The sequence below is a fragment of the Scyliorhinus canicula genome, chromosome 1, assembly GCF_902713615.1.
Source record: "Scyliorhinus canicula chromosome 1, sScyCan1.1, whole genome shotgun sequence".
Classification (NCBI taxonomy): domain Eukaryota; kingdom Metazoa; phylum Chordata; class Chondrichthyes; order Carcharhiniformes; family Scyliorhinidae; genus Scyliorhinus; species Scyliorhinus canicula.
The window spans coordinates 56,887,654-56,908,799 of record NC_052146.1 but is presented as its reverse complement, the minus strand read 5'-3'; the positions used below and the strand labels follow the sequence as shown (position 1 = coordinate 56,908,799).

The 21,146-nt window shown below is 42.6% G+C and overlaps 1 protein-coding gene across 3 annotated transcripts in view; it reads right to left on the bottom strand.

The window, feature by feature from the left end:
* The window catches only part of fbxw8 (F-box and WD repeat domain containing 8), a 275,082-nt gene that overhangs the window by 123,640 nt on the left and 130,296 nt on the right, over positions 1-21,146 (bottom strand). For all 3 annotated transcript variants that reach the window (XR_005459979.1, XM_038790971.1, XM_038790982.1), the window contains exon 6: positions 6,715-6,911. Coding sequence is in view for 2 of the 3 variants with exons in the window: in XM_038790971.1 (XP_038646899.1) it covers positions 6,715-6,911 (197 nt within the window). In the remaining variant the exon portion in view is untranslated. The remainder of the gene's footprint in view (positions 1-6,714; positions 6,912-21,146) is intronic.

The window sequence follows — 21,146 nt, the reverse complement described above, 5'->3', positions numbered from 1 at the left end:
TTTCTTTCCAGTTCTTGCATACATAGGAATGATTTTAAATAATGTACACTCCAACACCATCAGAACAAAAATCTCCATTCATGGAGGGCAATTTTGTATGCATTAAATTTATGTACATGCTAGATGCTTCAACAGCTAGGTCTCTTGCTGTGCATCATGTTCCCTCCCTCCTTCTTGAGAAGTTGCCTCCAGAATTATGCTTCTGCCTTGCTTATTGAATAGCTATAACCTACGTTGTGTGAGGCCCCCTGGTGCTCTGCCCCTTGTGCATACAGTTTTAGTTTCGGAGGTACCATGGTTGGCACAGGCTTGGAGGGCTGAAATCCCTGTTCCTGTGCTGTCTTGTTCTTTGTACCCCTTCAATCTGTTATCAGCTGCTTATCATCATTGGGTTGATGTTGGCCACCACTCCTGTTTCCTGCTGGAAGCTCCAGGCAATATAAACCAAACCAGAGTGGAGTTTAATCTTCTTACCGATTATTGATGTTATTTATTGCCTTATGCCCAAGTTTACTGCAGCTGTCTAGGGCTTCTCTCTGACCCCTCCTAAAATCTTCCCAAAGTTATTTATTGCCACTCACTGCCAAACATCACTCTGTTCACTTTAAACCCAAATTATTTATTACAGTTCGTACTCACTCTTCCAACCCCTATCTGAAATTATGCAATTCAGCCAGCATCTTGTTACTCTGTACTAACTTATTTCTGCATCCTCATTCAATATGCCATTTCTGTTGATAATCAATATTTTTCTTCAGTGGAGAATCAGAAACCCATTTCTTGGAGAATCATAGAATGGTTGGTTACAGCATGGGAGAAGACTATTCAGTCCATCATGCTATTAGGAAAACAAAGGTATTTTTAAGGGATTTACATTTGTATTGGTAAACATTAGAAATAAGGTATGGTTTTACGTTTGTTTAATTTAATGTTTCTGTGCCTGGAAGGGTAAAACCCATAGTTAGATTCATGCTAGACAAAGGTGTTTGCATGTGTGGGGATTGGATAAGTTCCAGCTGTGTTTCTATTGTGTTTAGAGAAGACTAGGCATGAAGAATAAATCAATGCGCAGTGGTTGTTTAGTACCTGGGGCTTTGGAAAGCAGAGAAGTTTTTAAGTTTTAGTTTAGTTAATTTGATTGCAAGTGAAGATAGGTAGTGAGAGTGAAGGCAGTTCTCACAACTGTGCTGGAAGTAATTTGTTTAGAAGGCTAGAGAGAGAACATCTATTTCAGTATGGCTTAAGAAAGCAGTGCAGAGATCTGAAGAGCAGCTAATTAAGGAAAGAGAAATGATCCAAGAAGTCTGAGGTTAAAGTTACTGGAACAGAACACTGTTCAGTAAACGCAGGGCTGAAAAGTAGGCGGAGATGCCAGAAAGAAAGCTGAAATGATTTTCGATTGAGAGATTCGGGCGGCATGGTGGCACATTAGTTAGCACTGTTGATTCACAGCTCCAGGGTCCCAGGTGAGATTTCCGGCTTGGGTCACTGTCTGTGCGGAGTCTGCAAGTTCTCCCCATGTCTGCGTGGGTTGCCGCCGGGTGCTCCAGTTTCCTCCCACAGTCCAAAGATGTGCAGATTAGGTGGATTGGACATGCTAAATTGCCCTTAGTGTCCAAAAAGGTTAGGTGGGGTTACTGGGTTACGGGGATAGGTTGGAGGTGTGAGCTTAAATAGGGTGCTCTTTCCAAGGGCCAGTGCAGACTCGATGAGCCGAATGACCTCCTTCTATGATACTATGACTTCAGCCTGTGGAACGTGAATTTAAATAACTATGAAAATCGGTGGCTGGATCTTGGAGTTTGTGTAAAAACAGTTCAGACAAAGGAAACCTAAAAGGGGGTGGTGTAATATCCAAGACTGGATTCGCTGCTAAAAGCGAAGCAAAGCTTTGTTTAAAGATGTCAATTATAAAACTTGGGTCTGGATTTCGGAATGCAAACCGCGAAAGGAAAACGTTATTATGAGAAGATTTTAAGCATGTTTTTGGGAGTGGAGTTTGGAAGCTCATGTGATCATTACCTGGGGAGGGATTCGGAGGAGAAATTCACAGACACTAAATTGGGTTCAGAGCAGACTATGTATTTGACCACAGTCATCTTGTGTGCTTAAAAGATAATCTGTGTGTTAATGAGACCATTGTAGCTTAAAATGTACTTTGTAAACCTGGTCAATACTAAAACCTGTGTAGTTGTTAATCTGAGGGGGGAGTAAAGGTGTATTGTATTATAATCCATTAAAAAAAATATTTAATAAATGTTTTTTTCTTGTTGTTAAAACTAATTAGCGGTCCTGTGACTCTGTTCCTCCACATTTTATTGAAAAAAGTTAAAGTCACTTTTTTTTGAGCCAGAGTTCTATTCTGGGGGGATGGGACAATTGGGCGCGGCCGTTTTGGCGCGGCCGTTTTGGCGCGGCCGTTTGGGCGCCATGGGACAATTGGGCACAGCCAATTTGGCGCGGCCGTTTGGGCGCAGACGACAGAAATTCTTGTATTCAGAAAACTATTGTATATGTTGTTGAAACATTCAATTTACTATTTTGAACTGTCAGTTGTGTCAATTTCAGCGGCCGGCTCACTTTGATCCGGAGAGGGAAGCTGCTCTCACTGAAACAATCAGCCGGCCGCTGAAATTGACACTGCCCACTGCTCTCTCCCTCCAATCCAACTTTTAAGTTTTAATGTTTCTGATTGGAGGGGGAGAGCAGCCGGCAGTGTCAATTTCAGCGGCCGGCTGATTGCTTCAGTGAGAGAGCAGCTTCCCTCTCTGGATCAAAGTGAGCCGTCCGCTGAAATTGACACTGCCGGCTGCTCTCTCCCTCCAATCAGAAACATTAAAACTTAAAAGTTGGATTGGAGGGAGAGAGCAGTGGGCAGTGTCAATTTCAGCGGCCGGCTCACTTTGATCCGGAGAGGGAAGCTGCTCTCTCACTGAAAACAATCAGCCGGCCGCTGAAATTGACACTGCCGAGGGGGGGGGGGGGGGCGGTGTTGGGGGGAGAAGAGGGGGGGCGGGTGTTGGGGGGAAGAAGAGGGGGGGCGGGTGTTGGGGGGGGAGAAGAGGGGGGGGCGGGTGTTGGGGGAGAAGAGGGGGCGGGTGTTGGGGGGAGAGGAGGGGGGGCGGGTGTTGGGGGGGGAGAGGAGGGGGGGCGGGTGATGGGGGGGAGCGGGTGTGGGGGAGACCCCCCTGTGGGTGTGGGTGAGACCCCCCTGGGGGTGTGGGGGAGAGAGGGTGGACCTGCGGGTGTTGGGGAAGAGAGGAGGGCCCTGCGGGTGTTGGGGGAGAGAGGGGGGCCCTGCGGGTGTTGGGGGACGGGGGAGGAGAGGGGGGGGAGGGGGAGAGGGGAGGGGAGGGGGTGAGCCGGAGGGTGTGGGGAGGGGGCGAGCCGGAGGATGTGGGGGGAGAGGGGGCGAGCCGGAGGGTGTGGGGGGAGAGGGGGCGAGCCGGAGGGTGTTGGGGGGGAGAGGGGGCGAGTCGGAGGGCGTGAGGGGAGAGGGGTCTAGTTGGAGGATGTGGGGGGAGAGGGGGCAAGCCGGAGGAAAAAAAAGAAATTGACACTGCCGGCTGCTCTCTCCCTCCAATCAGAAACATTAAAACTTAAAAGTTGGATTGGAGGGAGAGAGCAGCAGGCAGTGTCAATTTCAGCGGCCGGCTGATTTCAGTGACAGCAGCTTCCCTCTCCGGATCAAAGTGAGCCGGCCGCTGAAATTTTAATTGGATCCACGATGGGCGTTTTAAATTTATTTAAAAATCTATGCTAGCGCTTCCCATTGTGAGTCTACGGGGGTCTGACCTCTCCCCCCGCCCCCCCCGTAGACTCACAATGGGAAGCGCATGCATAGATTTTTAAATAAATTTAAAACCCCCATCATGGATATCCGCGGCTCGGATACAACGCGGGTGGCTGTCTTGGACCCCAACACCCGCGTTATAAAGGGGGACTACTGTATCATTTATGAGTAAGAACACTGGTTTTTAAACAAAATGTAACAAAGTTTGTGCGACTACTAAATTTGATGAACACACCTCCCTCATGTTGACGCCAAAACGTCCGGCGCCAAAACAGCCGGCGCCAAAACGGTTGGTGCCAAAACGGCCGCGCCAAAACGGCCGCGCCCAAATGGCTGCGCCAAAACGTACCTAACCCCTATTCTGGAATCTTCTTGTCCAGTTATAACATCAACTGAGATCGTAACAGTGCCCATGTTGACTCGCTGCAAGAGAAACCTGGCTAGTCCCATTCCCCCACCTTTCCCCCATATCACTGCAATTTCTTTTCGCTTCAGATAATTATCCCATGTTCTTTTGTAATCCACAATTGAATCTGCTTCCACCAGACTCTTAGGCCGTGCATTCCAGGTCCTAACTACTTACCTTTTCCTCATGTCTCCTTAAGTTCAATGGTGGCACGGTGGCGCAGTGGTTAGCATTGCTGCCTCCCAGCACCGAGGACCCGGGTTCGATCCCGGTCCCAGGTCACTGTCCGTGTGGACTTTTCACATTCTTCCCTCACTATCTTCTATTCATGGCCTCTAGTTATACGCTAATCCACATGTGGTGACCAGGAGCTTTTTGCATTAACTTCATTGCAGTGTTAATGTAAGCATACTTGTGACAATAAAGATTATTATTATTATTCCTGTGATTTGCTTGAACAAAAAGGCAGTCACTTGGAATGTACACACTCTCTAGCAACAGGAGGTACCAAGAATGTGAAAAGTCCACACGGACAGCGACCTGGGACCGGGATCGAACCCGGGTGGGTTATCACCTCCACAACCCAAAAGATGAGTAGGGTAAGTGGATTGGCCACACTAAATTGCCTCTTAATTGGAAAAAAAAGAATTGAGTGCTCACAATTTAAAAAAAAGTCTCCTTTGGTTCTTTTGTCATTTACCTTCTGGTTCTTTTGTCATTTACCTTAAATCAGTCTCTTTTGATTCTTGATTCTTTCGCCAATGGGAAAGATCATCTTCATCTACTCTGTCCAGATAACTCTATTCTCAACTGTTTCCCTGCAGAGAACAGCCCCAGCTTTTCCAATCTATCCACATAACCAAAATCCTTCGTCCCCGAGACCATGCTTGTAAATGGTTCATCGTAACTTGCTTATTTTTATGCTTTATGCTTTTCTTATAAAGACCAGGATTGCATTATGCCTATATTAACCATTTTCCCAACCGGCCTTGCCACCTTCTATGATTTAATATGCACCCATGTGCTTTTTCCCTGCACCTTTTTAACGTGCTAGCCACTATTTAGAAAAATATTTTTTTCACATGTGGATTAGCGTATAACTAGAGGCCATGAATAGAAGATAGTCAGCAAGAAACCCAATAGGGAATTCAGAAGAAACATTTTTACCCAAAAAGTGGTGAGAATGTGGAACTCACGACCGCAGGGAGTGGTTGAAGCAAATAGTGTAGATACATTTAAGGTGAAGCGAGACAAGCAGATGACAGAGAAGAGAATAGAGAAATAGATTTATATGAGGGAGAGAAATAGATTTATATGAGGGAAGAGTCTCAAATGGAGCATAAATACAGTGGGTAGCATTGTTGTTTCACAGCTCCAAGGTCCCAGGTTCGATTCCCGGCTTGGGTCACTGTCTGTGTGGAATCTGCACGTTCTCCCCGTGTCTGCGTGGAGAAGGTCTCCGGGTGCTCCGGTTTCCTCCCAAAAGTCCTGAAAGACGTGCTTGTTAGATAAAGTGGACATTCTGAATTCTCCCTCTGTGTGCCCTAACAGGCGCTGGAATGTGGTGACTAGGAGCTTTTTGCATTAACTTCATTGCAGTGTTAATGTAAGCATACTTGTGACAATAAAGATTATTATTATTATTCCTGTGATTTGCTTGAACAAAAAGGCAGTCACTTGGAATGTACACACTCTCTAGCAACAGGAGGTACCAGAGCAGCAAAAGACCAGAGATATAATATCCGCAGTAATTTTACAGACCAGAGTGTTGACATAACATCCTTAAACAAATTTATAGCTTTGGTTTAACAGCAGAACACCACATTGTCTTGGTATAGCAAGAATGGGTTTCCCTCATGGTATTATGAACTCTTGGCAAAAACAGTTATCTGCGTCAACTAAATCCTTGAAAAACTGAACAAATATTTGTTTGAGAGAGCGATTAAAGATTTTAAGAAAAAGTTAAAATGACAATGATTCCATTGTTTCTAGAAACATAGAAGAAATTACCTGTGGAATGTGGCAACCCAAAGAGGTACATCTATATTAATATTCTGTAGTTTTGTATGACTACAGTTGGGGAATAGGGAGATATTTTCCATGCTGTCTTCTAGAAGATTCACTGTTGAATGGATTCTTTCTTTAGCAAACTGAATCAATTGAAGCAAATTGTCCATGGTGGACAAATAGTACATGATCTGTGATGAGCTAAAATAACTTTGCTCATAACAATAGTCACTACATTCTCAAAGTAATTAACTGAAGATTGAGATCTTGGAACATAAAAGTGTTATATAAATTAAGTATTAGTGATTTATTTATATTGGTCTTTCTCCCAAATATATTTGATTGGTTAACCTTTGGTCTTGCTTTGGATTGCTCAACCTATGAAATATGTTCAGGCATTTTAAGGGGCATTGGTGACACCCAAACCTGATGAATCGGTGATCAAGAATAGGTTCATAATAGTGACTAATAAATGAACTATAGAGATATAATGGAAACACAAACCCACCAGTTTCTGGAGTTCAAACTGGTATGTTCTCCGCCAATATCCTCTCTCATCACTCGATTCTAATCTTACTTGATAGCCTGAGCAAGTTGCTATTGCAGCACTATCTGATGCCACTGCTACAGCCTGTATCTCCTGGCAATGCTGATAATGATGAACTGGTTCCCGTGCAACAACTGTACTCCATACGTCAACAGCACCTGCAGGTGAACATAAGGGGAAATCAGTAAAATAATTATGCAACATAGGTTCAGAAAGTTTATGCAAATAATATGACTTCCAAAAATACTCATATACAATTCCATTTAAAGTCTGTTAACTTTGTATATTCAATAACTCATATGACATGTAAACATTCAGGAGATTAAACTTCACAATGTCGTGGTTGCACATTGCATATTAATTTGGCTTGGACATATTTTTTAAATCAGAGAGATGAAGAAATAGTGATGCAAGATTCAATGACTTTCAATTTCTCTGTAAAATGCTTTGGCATGTATAAATTATTGGGCGTGAATAATACAATGTTAAAAATCAATTCTCTGGGTAAGCATTGCAGGTCAACAACCTGCTTTTTTTTAATATCAAGTAAGTAAAGATCAGTGCACACACTACATTGGAATTAGTTTTGCAGCTGGTTTCCCATCAGGCCTTAAAGTAAGTCAAGGGATAATTTAAATGAACTTGTATTCCCAACTGCATCATATTTTGAGGAAATCACACATTTAGGGGAGAAATTCATCTGGGCATCTTTTTCTGGTCCCGGGTTGGCACTTCACAGGCAGTACATGCGCCAACCAATGAGGCAATATCGTTTCAATAATTTCGGCAAGCTGTTTACGCCTGTCATGCCTGTCATGGGCAGCTTGCCCATTTGAAGACCTGAATATCGGGTTGCTTGCCTCATTGGCAGTGGCCCAAAAATGAGTTTGCTGCAGTGGGGCGGGGTGGAGGATTGCAGCGAGTCAGTGTAGTTTATTACACTTGGCTTATTACACTTCCCAACCTCAATACATCTTGATCCTTGGCAATTACTGAGGAACTGTGTCTGAGCTCACACAGAAATCAATTGTACACCAAATGAAAATATGGCCCTGAGACCATGTTGTCCAGAATTCCCCACCTTCAGTCTCCATTACTGCTTTGTGTAATTCCGAGAATATCAGAACATAAGAAATAATATCAGGACTGGGTCATACAGTACTCGAGACTGCTCTGCCACGCAATAAGATTGGGGTGATCTTCAACCTCAACTTCACTTTCCTGCCCTCGCCTAAATTCTTTCAATCCCTTAGAGTCAAAAAATCTATCGCTCCCAGCCTTGAATATGCTCAAACATCCACATCCCTCAGGGGTAACGAATTCCAAAGATTCAGAACTTCTGAGTGAAGATGCTCCTCATCGAAATCCTAAATGGCTAACTTTACCTTGGAACCATACCCCTTCTCTGGAGCCTCTCTAACTGTGGTCAATTGCATATAGTGACTGTGAAGCATGGTATGAGAGTGTAATACAGCAGGGGTTTCACAGTTGGCTGCTCAGTTGGGGACCTGTAGAGAGAGGAACGTGTGAGATGTACTGTGCAAGATCATACTATGCAAGTCAGAGTGTGGAGCTTGGTGCCTGGCAATATTAAGTAACTCACCTGCTAGGCTCTCCTGAAGTCCTTGATCCTTCTGATACATGACCCCAGATTTCCTCAGCCACTTCCAGCCATGCCAGCTTGAATAATCTGTCCTATTCCTCCTGCTGTTTGGAAAACTCCTCTCACTGCAGCCCCTCAGCTCCCTCACCTCCACATAAGAGTGAGATGCAGGGATCAGCCTTCCAAAGTCTCCTCGCTATTCTGGTGGTGCTGCAACCTGAAAAGTCCAAGCTCTAGTGAGCTGCTCTGGAACATGCTGTGTTCCCAATCCTTGCCCTGACATAACTGTTGTGTCATTCTTGCCACCCTCTCTAACTGATGGAGAAGTATGGAGGTAAACTTTTAATTTGTTTGCCTCGGTAAAGAGAAGGTCCATCACTCCATGGATCAGATTCACAACCCAAAAATGGTCACAATGTCTGAAAAAAAAAATGAAGGCAGTGTCTGCTCTCAGCTTATTTTTCCACCTGGCTCACCCTTTAAAGCTTGTTTAAACCTGATCTGGCAGAAATGGAGGGTGGAAATTCTGTGGTCAGCAGGCAAGTGATGGTGCTCACCTGAGGAAAGCTGGACCAAAAGGTATAGTGATCTCTGTGATGTGGATTTTACCTTAACTGACATTAATGCATTTCCGGTAATAGCTCTGGGGAATTACCAATGTCCAACAAGAGCGCTGGCATCAAGCAGGCTAAGCAGCCAATCGTGTTGTAAATTTTCCCAGATGGCACACCAGGAAAATAAAAAGGCAGTGATTGCCCTTCACTTTTTAATCATTTTACAGTCCGAGAAATAAAAGGTTGAAATGTGTGATTAAGTTGGAAGCTAAAATGTCATAAACTTTAAAAAACATGTTTTAATAAATCTTCAAAATGTTCTTATCATGATGGAGAAATTTTTACATTCCACAGATATAAAATTAGTTTTTCAGGGCCAAATAAGTTGTTCAATCAAAGGTTGTGACATGCTTCACCATTTAAATAACCCAGCCAAAACTTAGTAAACCAAGCATAACCTTTTCAAAGGTTTTTACAGTGAGACTAATGGTGTAAAGGTGAAGTTTATGTCAATTCAAGCCTTTTTAAAATTTCCATCTGTGAAGACTTCAGCAATACATTCTATGTAAGAGCAGGGAATCATTGACAATTTCTAGATTTCTGTATTTAACTTCCACAGGTCTGACCCAGTGGTTAGCATTGCTGCCTCACAGCGCGAGGGACGACGGTTCAATTCTGACCTTGGCTTACTGCCTGTGTGGAGTCTGCACATTCTCCCCATGTCTGCGTGGGTTTCCTCTGGGTGCTCCGGTTTGCTCTCACAGCCAAAGATGTGCAGCTGAGGGGGATTGGGCATGCTAAAATTGCCCCTTAGTGTCCAAAAGGTTAGGTGGGCTTACGGGTATGGGGCAGGGAAGTGGGCCTCGGTAGGGTGCTCTTTCAGAGGGTCAGAGCAGACTTGATGGGCTGAATGGCCTCTTTCTGCACTCTAGGTATTCTATGATTTCCACATCCATGTCGAGGAGCCATTTTTAAAAGCTCTGAGTTTTCCCGACTCTTTGAAAATCCAGCCCAAAATATGTGTCTAATATCTCTGCCACTTATTTATTTCCTGCCATAATTTATCCTGTCTCAGCCTCTAAATGCCCAAGTTTACTTTTGCAACTCTCTTTTTGCACATTTGTAGAAGCTCTAATAATCTGTTTTTGTATTTCTTGCTAGTTTAAACACATATGCAAATTGAGACAAGGTCAAGGTCAGAGAATTGAATATGTGGTTCGAAGAGTTAATAGGACACTTATTTTCGATTCATGGGCGCTTTCACCAGTGCTCAAGCTCAGGTTGTAACTGAAAGATTATTACCTTTTAGGATTCTCCTTATGAATTTGTGCTTTGCTTCTCAAACTCCCTTTGCTCTCCTTATGTTATTGGATCCTACGTGGACCACAGCAACTGGTTTCTATCGCTCCCATCCAAGTTCCTCTGCAGCCACACAGAGGTGCATTTATGCCCCAACACCAGGCAGGCAGCACAACCTTTGGAGGACCCGGTTACAATTGCAAAGTCCAGCATATATCCTCCAATTATGCTATCGCTCACCACCACGTTACTTTTCACTCTCCCCACTTGAATGGCTTCCTGTGCAACAGTGCGAAGATTGCTTTGCTTTTCTGCCCTGCAGATATTTTCCATCCGCATAGGCAGCAATAGCCTAATTTCTGCTGGATAAGGGCAATGGCTGGGGCTCCTCCAGCACTGCACCTGGGTAACCTTATTTGTCCGACTCAGTCTCTGACCACTAATTAGACCTGTTAATCAAAGGAGTGTGACTGCCCCTTGGATAAAAGTATCCAGATAAGGGTTAAAAGCCTGGGGTTACAGTGTGTTTGACTGCAGTGGTCATGTTTTTAAAAAGGATTTTGCTTTGCCGGGCCTGGGAGTTTTTAGGAGCCAGAACGTGAAGTTGACCTGAGTAATGTGGCTTTCTGTCTGGGCTAATGCACTGTGGTTTGACTGGGGGAGATCCCTGGGGAGTTAATGTGCTTTCAGCCTGGATAGTTAAGTTGTTTTACAGATTGGAGAGATTATGTCATCGCTGGGTGAAGCTAAGGGATGCAGAGACATTTTGGAAAAGCTTTGGAGAGGAGTTGAAGTCTGATCTGGCTGACACTGAGTCCACAATTGTCTCATAGTAGGATAGTTAGAAAAAGAGTAACAATATTTAAAGCAGAGAAGTCTTGTCTGAGGACAAGGAAGAAGCTGAAACACACCAAGTGAACCAGCTTTCTGAAGTTATTCAGCCAGAGTCTGAAGGGGTTCTATCAGGAGTCAAATCTGTTTTGTGATGCAAGAATTACTCTATGCCATGCTGATTTTAAGATGGATTGTGAGCTGTATGTTTCTTCTCTTGCTGTTCAATGGGGAATTGAGTAATAGATTTTAAGTAAGCTGCTCTTTTTGGGTTTGAAGCTAGAGTTTAATATTGCATTCCTAATAAAGTTTTATTTTACAAATACCAAATTCCTATTTCTTCATGTAATCACTCCTGGAGCGAATCATTCTTTCCGCACAGACTTACAATAAACTAAAATATTGGGGTTTTGGTCCAGTATCCCAGTACATGTTGGGATCTGGTCTGGGATTGTAATAAGACACACTGCAAATGTGATTGCCTGGCATCACAATACTCTTCACAGACTCCTACATTCGATTGTAGGTTCTCCCAGGTACGGCTCCGTGGAGTCTGCACGTTCTCCCAGTATCAGTATGGGTTTCCTCCGGGTGCTCCGGTTTCCTCCCACAAGTCCCGAAAGGCGTGATGTTAGGTCATTTGGACATTCTGAATTCTCCCTCTGTGTACCCGACAGACGCCAGAATGTGGCGACTAGGGGCTTTTCACAGTAACTTTATTGCAGTGTTAATGTAAGCCTACTTGTGACAATAAAGATTATTATTACATGCTGCAATTGCATCACACCAGCTGCACTGCCACCTCTTTATAACCTTGCTTTATTTATTTAATTAAGAATTATGTATTTAAACTTACCTTATTAATTTTTTAAACCAATTACATGATCTAATTTAAATTATAGGTGGCTTAAATTAATTATTCACCTGTAACTTAACCTGCCTTCCCCCATTGTGCTGCGACAACGCTTTACAATTCACCTATTGCTCAGAGTTCTGCCTGGCTCTTTCTTCAGATCTCAAGTCTATTTCCTTACCTAAAGAATACTCTTAATACTTAAACAAATGGTACAGTAAACACTTAGCTTGGATTGCTCAGATCCTTTGTTTAAGAAGAGTAGTAAGGATAATCTAGGGAACTACAGGCTGGTGAGCCTTATGTCAATGGTAGGGAAATTACTAGAGAGAATTCTTTGAGTCAGGATCTACTCCCATTTGGAAGCAAGTGATCGTATTAGCGAGAGGCAGCACGGTTTTGTGAAGGGGAGGTCATGTCTCACTAACTTGATAGAGTTTTTCGACGAGGTCACAAAGATAATTAATGCAGGTAGGGCAGTGGATGTTGTCTATATGGACTTCAGTAAGGCCTTTGACAAGGTCCCTCATGGCAGACTGGTACAAAAGGTGAAGTCACATGGGATCAGAGGTGAGCTGGCAAGATGGATACAGAACTGGCTAGGTCATAGAAGGCAGAGAGTAGCAATGGAAGGGTGCTTTTCTAATTGGAGGGCTGTGACTACTGGTGTTCCGCAGGGATCAGTGCTGGTAACTTTGCTGTTCGTAGTATATATGAATGATTTGGAGGAAAATGTAAATGATTTGGAGTAAAATGAAACTGGTCTGATTAGTAAGTTTCCGGACGACACAAAGGTTGGTAGAATTACGGATAGCGATGAAGACTGTCGGGAGGATACAGCAGGTCTTAGATTGTTTGGAGACTTGGGCAGCGAGATGGCAGATGGAGTTTAATCCGGACATATGTGAGGTAATGCATTTTGGAAGGTCTAATGCAGGTACCGAATATAGAGTGAATGGTAGAACCCTCAAAAGTATTGACAGTCAGAGAGATCTTGGTGTACAGGTCCACAGGTCACTGAAAGGGGCAACACAGGTGGAGAAGGTAGTCAAGAAGGCATATGACATGCTTGCCTTCATTGGCCGGGGCACTGAGTATAACAACTAGCAAGTCTTGTTGCAGCTGTATAGAACCTTAGTTAGGCCACACTTGGAGTATAGTGTCCAATTCTGTTCACCACACTACTAGAAGGATGTGGAGGCTTTAGAGAGGGTGCAAAAGAGATTTACCAGGATGTTGCTTGGTATGGAGGGCATTAGCTATGAGGGGAGGTTGAATAAACTTGGTTTGTTCTCACTGGAACGAAGGAGGTTGAGGGGCAACCTGATAGAGGTATACAAAATTATGAGGGGCATAGACAGAGTGGATAGTCAGAAGCTTTTTCCCAGGGTAGATGGGTCAATTACTAAGGGGCATAGGTTTAAGGTGCGAGGGGCAAGGTTTAGAGGAGATGTACGAGGTACGTTTTTTTAACACAGGGACGATAGTGACATTTAAGGGATATCTTGACAAATACATGAATAGGATACATGAATAGGATGGGAATAGAGGGATATGGACCCTGGAAGTGTAGAAGCTTTTAGTTTAGACGGGCAGCATGGTCGGCGCAGGCTTGGAGGGCCAAAGGGCCTGTTCCTGTGCTGTACTTTTCTTTGTTCTCTGTCCTGCTACTTATCACTCCATACTGATTGTGCATTGCTAATGGAGCTGGTGCACAAGTATTAGGTGTCCTGGGTGAACCTTCAATCTTCAACTCACCCCCCCCCCCAATGGCCCCACAATTAATTTTCAAAAATGAATATTGTGCATTAGTCGGAATAAAAAATCCACATTTATAATTAAATTTATTTGACTTTAGAAGTGAGAATAGTATGATTCTGATTGTACATTCTCAATTGTTGTACACTTTTCACAGAATATGTACAAGAAGAAATACACACCACATATAATATGGCTCACGTGCTGTGTTCCTGCCACAATTACTTGATGATTTTATGCATAATTTACACAATCAATAATCATTACGATAGAGGTTGGCTGGATGAAGTTACGTCTTTGATGTTACTTACTGGTTTGCAGTTTTGGAACAGTCATGCAGATGTAAAAATTTGTAAAACTGCCACATAAACAGATTGAGGAACATAATATGAAATTTTGGGAATGTGAATACATAGAACTATATGTATGTAAGTATGTAAGTATACGTGGATGTATATCAATAGGTTTTTCATTCCCATTGCTGAAACCCCAAATTTTGAAGCTCTTGGTGACCACCTAGTTTGTCAATTGTTGGCATTGGCCCTGGCCACTAAGATTTTGCCTCCATTTGTCGGGTATCAACTGTTGCTCTCTGCCCCCATTCCTTTTCAATCCCTGACCCTAAGACATCTGGCTCTTTAATCATCTCAAAGTTAATCACGGCTAAACATGCAGAAAAAAGGTAATGTAGGAACAATGCACACTATTATTCATGTAATGTGCAAATCAGTCAGTAACTAGATGAGAGGCAGAGATGCCTCATAAATGAATTGTTTGTCACAAATATTCTCACTAGTTCTCCGCATTTTAAAAAAAACTTGCCTTTCACTACCACCAGATATCTCAAAGCTCTTAAGTCAAAGAACCTTTGAAATGTAGGCTCTCTCGTAATATAGGAAAAGTGACTGCCACTTTTCACACAGCAAGCTCCCACAAACAGCAATCTGATAATGTGATGTTGATTGAGGGATAGATATTGGCTAGGATACGAGAGATTATTCTCCTGTTCTTCTTTGAAATAGCACCATGGAATCTTTTATGTCTACTCGAGAAGGTAGGTGCAGCCTGTGTTTAACATCTCATCCAAAAGACAGCACTTCTAACAGTGCTCCCTCAGTATTTTGCTGGATAAGGAGTTGAGCACACAACCTTCTGTCTCAGGAATGAGAATGCTATCGACTGAGCCACTGCTCACATTGGGCATTTCAAGAGCAGCATTTCACCTTAACCGCCCCACGATTTCCGTGAAGTTGCTACATTTGCACAATAACTACTCATAATTCGCCTCGGAAAGGGAAGACTAGCATCTGATAGTATAAGTAGCCATTTAACATGTCATAATTGTTAATGATTGCCAATCACAGAATAATAGTGTAGAAATGGCCCGTTGGCCCATCGAGTCTGCACCGACGCATGAAAAACACCTGACCTGCCTACCTAATCCCATTTGCCAGCACTTGGCTCATAGCCTTGAATGTTATGACTTGCCAAGTGCCCATCCAGGTACTTTTTAAAAGGGCGTGAGGCAACCCGCCTCCACCACCCTCCCAGGCGGTGCATTCCAGACCGTCACCACCCTCTGTGTAATAACGCTTTTCCTCAAATCCCCCTTAAACCTCCTGCCCCTCACCTTAAACGTCCAACTGAGGGAACAGCTGCTCCCACCCTGTCCATGCCCCTCATAATCTTGTACACCAAGATCAGGTCACCCCCTCAGTCTTCTCTGCTCCAGCAAAAACATCCCAAGCCTATCTAACCTCTCTTCATAACTTAAATGTTCCATCCCAGGCAACATCCTAGTGAATCGCCGCTGCACCCCCTCCAGCGTAATTATATCCATCCTATAATGTGGCGACCAGAATTATACTCCAGCTGTAACCTCGCCACAATCAACTTCTCTGGCCCAGAAAGGGAAAATTAGAAGTGTTCCCTCAGATTATGATTATTGTTGGAGATTTTTTAAAATAGTAATTTTGAAATTCTTACTTTTCCTTTATTGTCTTCCCATTCCATTTCCTCCACCCTTTCTTTCTCTCTCTTTATTTCAAATCTAATCTTTAGTGTCACAAGTAGGCTTACATTAACACTGCAATGAAGTTACTGTGAAAAGCCCCTAGTTGCCATGCCAGAGTGCCTGCAAGGGTACACGGAGGGAGAATTCAGAATGTCCAATTCACCGAACAAGCACGTCTTTCGGGACGTGTGGGAGGAAACCGGAGCACCAGGTTTTGGGGAGAACATGCAGACTCTGCACAGACAGTGACCCCAAGCGGGAATCAAAACCAGGACCCTGGCATTGTGAAGCAACAGCGCTAATCACTGTGCTACCATTCTCTTCTGTACCTAATTTTACATTTAATTTACCCATTCGAGGGGCAGCTTGGTGGTGCAGTGGTTAGCATTGCTGCTTCATGGCGCCGAACCCGGCCCTGGGTTACTGTCTGTGTGGAGTTTGCACATTCTCCCCCTGTTTGCACGGGTTTGGCCCCCACAACCCAAAGATGTGCAGGGTAGGTGGATTGGCCACATTAATTTGCCCCTTAATTGGAAAAATGAATTGGGTACTCTAAATTTAATTTTAAAAATAATTTACCCATTCTAATTCACGTTTCTTCTGCTTATTTATTAACCCTTTACCTTCATTGGTTAAGGGGTTACACTGTTGGCCCTGTTGGTGGCATGGATTCAATGGGAAATCTCATTCACAGCAGCAAGACCAGCTGCCCAATAGCGGGCCACCTTCCACCGCTGAGAAACACACCACAGTGAGGCCAGAGAATCTCGCCCACATGTTTCAGACTGCATTATAAGCCTCCAGAAACGCAATGAGTGGAGGAACTCTGTAGTATGCATTATGCCTTTTCCTTGTAACTAGCACCATTCTAGCAGTGTAATTACATCATTCCTAGAGCACCGAAAAGGCAGGTTTTCAGCAGCCCTGCTCCTTCCGTATTTTACTATAACAACAGAGCCTTTGTTTCCAAGCCGAACACCCAAATAAACTCAGAGCTTTCACCTAGGTCTTTCTAATGTCTATCCAAAGGGAATTCATGTATAGGCCAAAAAATTAATTCTAAATTAACATAAAGTCATTCTTGGAACTAGATTAGTATAGAGCCACAATTTTACTCTCCTATAGTGATCGCTTTAGCAAAAATACTGAGGAGTTAACAATGATCCGTCCAAAAATGACAGCGTGTGAACTACTTGAAGTCAATGACAAACTGGCTTTTCAATTAGAATCTGTCTGAAAACTTTCACAGTTCATAAAATGCCAACATATCACAGCTTTGTCTGTTATGAGAGCTTCCATTTTTTAAAAAACTGTAGCGATGTTTTATGTTGCTTTGGGGTATTATCTACAAATACAAAATTGGTTCAGATTAGCCAGGGTGTTTAAAGAGGTTTGTCACTTGGAAGACTGGCAATTACTTGTTTCAGCACAAAACATGATAATGATTCGCCACAATAACATTAGCCTATTGCAGAACAGTATTTGGGAGTGAATCGTCTTTAAACATTGATCAGACAAGCAATCAGTTTTATCATTTCAGACAGTGTTTTCTGCAATCCTGCATCACTCTCTGTTCCAATTTGATCCTCAAAACTAATGCGTCTGATAATCTGACATTTCACTGATGGCCAGACATAATCAACCCGAGCTGAGTCTCAGCTTACAACTTACCAATCAATAATGAATGTCTGTTTTGTGCCATGACACAGTCGTTGAAATAAATCACCTCATTCCCTTCTTTGCCTGTCACCGAAGATCTCTAAACTCAAAGATTTGGAATCAATACAAAGTATTTGGTGTAGCAGGGGCAGGTGAAATCCCAGTGGTAGCATAAGCAAATCATAGGAATTTGAACAAAATAATTTAGACTGAAAATGTGATGGCTAATGATCAAAGTATTGCATTGGATTTGTCTAAAAAGGTGTGCTGAAAATTATCCAAGGAACCTAACCACAGTGAAGCAATTAATATTCTTTAATTTGTGGTGAAAATACTATTACTGTCAGACAGGCAATCTTCTATCCTACTCTGTAAATTTCCCTTAAAATGCATCGACCTTTGCATCACATAAGATTTCCATCCCCATAGTTTTGAAAAATAATATGTATATATAAAAGCACTGTGTTGGATTCCACTAATGCTTACAGTAAGAAATCATAAGGAATCATTTTTAAAATTTCCTGCTAAGCCAGAATTTAAAGCAAATTTGGGGTTCTTCAATTTCTGTTATATGTCATAGTCATTAGCTTCTCAAGTGCAACTAAACAAGTTTGCCTTTCGCTTTATTGTTAAACGCAAGTTTTTTTTACATGCCCTCGTTCTTATTTCAGGTTACTTCAACAAAAGTTTCAACTGGCATTTAATTTCAGGATGGATGACTTTTAAGCCATTCCCACTGTGGTCAGGAATGTCTTTTAACTTCAATTAGACTCGAAAGAACAAACACTCTTGCCAGTTAGGTGCCTGCTGGTACAATCCTATGCCAAGTACAAAATAACATGAGTCCTACACATTACAGCCTCCGAGCATCGGTTATAAAAGAACAGAATATTGGGTGGGGGGGATGCTAAAAAAAATAATTGGGTATTAATGATGCATGCCTACAAATGTGCATGTTGACCAGGAAGTCCATGGGATTGAAAGAGTTACAAATCTCCAGAAATTGCTTGTCGGTGTATACTACTCCACCCCATTTGCTTTACCCAAGACCAGAACTCAACAGTGCAAGTAGCTTTTTAACAACAAAACTATTGTTGAAGGAATAAAGCTCATCTTGCCTAAAAACACGATAATTTCAACTGTTCAATCTTGTCCTGGGTATAGTAAATTGTTGTTAGAAATGCTTTAAAATGTCAATTTTTTCTTACTCTTTCATTCTGTCCTCGTTCTCTCAATTAATTTTGAAAATTTCTCTCCATTTTTCTTTCTACCTAAATTGACTCTAATTCACCCTCCTCTCATCATTCCTCAGTTCTTCTCAGTCTTTAATTCAAATTTCTTAAGGAGGTACACTGATAATCCCACTGAGGTCCCAGAAGTTCCACAGCCCTAGTTACACCATTCTGAACTCACATTTAAAGCAACATGAGCTGGGTGAAAGAAAAATATAACTAGTGGTGTATGCTTCGTGACGTGCCCTCCAGTGAAACTTAGCCCATCCTCTCTCATAATGGGAGGACGCTCTTTAATGGTTGGTAGAAATGGAATATAATTATACGCTTACACATTTGTGTGAGAAAGTAGTATTTGCAATATACCATCACGTGAAACCAGAAGGCTTAAACTCCTTGAGTGGTGATTGAATTTTCCTACTCAGTCTATAGCCTTAAAAAAACTTTTTATAGATACACACATATTTAACCTCATGTTTTATTTTACGTTGAAGCTTAGAACTAGAATAATACAGATAACATTATATACTGTGAACATAACAGATATAAACCTCACGGTGAGCTGGATTTTCTTATAGGTTTGGGTCACTGACATTGAAACGGCGGGGTGGGTGGGTGCTGAAACCACATGTACCAATAGCAATCCCCCTGGCGGTGGCTTCCTAATTAAGGATGGCGGGTGGCCTCCTGATACTGCCAGACCAGTGAACCAGCAGCTCTGAAACCCAGGCAGCACCACTGGGACAGTTAGATACAGCTGAGGCATGTCGTTGACTGCAAAGGCCTCAACATGGAGGCACACTATTGGGAGGTCTGAATTCTGAGGTAAAATTTGGAGGGCCATTAAATCCATCAAAGTCGAGGAGAAACCTACCCTCCCTGCTTCAGATATGCAGCCTCCATTGCAATGGCTGCTACATCGGGGCTAATTTGGTGTATAGTTGGTTTAATCAGTTTACCCACTTTTATGGTGTGGGCAACCAGAGTCCTTATAACTCAAATAAAACATCCCTGGCAGTGGGAATGCTTCAAACAGCTGTCCTGAAGTGGCTCCCATTATTTTCCTGAGCTTCGCCCCAAGCCTGCAGAGTTTCGTGAAACAAAGTTTAGAATATATGTGTAAAGTTCAAAAGTGCTAAATTTAATCCCAGAGGAGACTGTGCCCCCTACTGAACAAGGATATAAAGTACCGTATATACTCGCGTATCATTCGATCTCGCGTATCATGCGACCCCTAAATTTTCGTCCCCAAAACATGATTTTATGGTATACCTCATGTATCATGCGAGTCAATTTTTTGGAAATTAATTTTGGAAACTAAAACTTCCAAATGGTATCATTGTGTGTGGTTTCTGCAGAGTGGATTCTGCTGTGAAAGCTGTTCGCGATTCGAACAGCTTTCCAGCTGGCTTTACTAGTGTCGTTCAGCCACTTGCCGTTTCCATTCATAAAAACATGAATGGAAACGTCAAGTAGCTGAACATCTTCCCATCAGAATGCTGTGGTCAAAATCTGATGTTCAGCCACTTGACGTTTCCATTCATGTTTTTATGAATGGAAACGGCAAGTGGCTGAACGACGCTAGTAAAGCCAGCTGGAAAGCTGTTCGAATCGCGAACAGCTTTCACAGCAGAATCCACTCTTCCCATCTTCCCATCAGAATACTACTCTTCAGATTTTGACCACAGCATTCTGATGGGAAGATGTTCAGCCACTTGACGTTTCCATTCATGTTTTTATGAATGGAAACGGCAAGTGGCTGAACAACGCTAGTAAAGCCAGCTGGATGCTATGTGACTTATCTTGGCCAGCATTTCACACCCGCGATTTTTGTACCTCGCGTATCATGCGACCCCCGAAATTTAGGCTTCAAATTAGGTGCTCAAAAGTCGCATGTTACGCGAGTATATACGGTAATATCTTCTTCATTACTTTGTGATGCGCTATCAATCGTACTAAAGACTCGAATGGGTACAATAGAGGCTTTATTACAGTTAGATGTTTGTCCTCCGACTGCAGCTGGTAGAATGGCTGCTCAGGAGAACTCATGCATATTTATACGGTTCCTTGTGGGCGGAGCTAGCCGGCAGGGGCTACCGACAAACCTGTAGTATAGGTACTACTGTACATTCCCCAATACAGGCACACACACAATTACACAGTAGATCACCACATTTTGCTTATTTAATTTATGATGTAATTTAATGTCACCAATACTATTTTTTAGCACAATCAAAATCAGGTGCATAGGAAGGTCAGTAAGGATGAGTAAATGCTGTCTCAACCATTGACCAGAGAATTGACCTCTTAAAAAAAGTTCCTGTAAAAGTGAGTCAAAAAAAATACCATTTATAATTAATGATCAGGCAGTTAAGTATGTACATGTTTCCAGAGGTTTAATATACCACACATTTTATAATTACAATGCTTTTCATCTTCAAAAAAAATCTTGAAATTTATAATATATTTCGATTTTTTTTGTTTTACCTTTTTACTCCTGCAGCCCTCATCCAGGATTATGACAAAAAGACAGACATATAACTAGAAGCACCTATGTTAGAAGAAACCCAGAACCACTTTGGCCTACTTT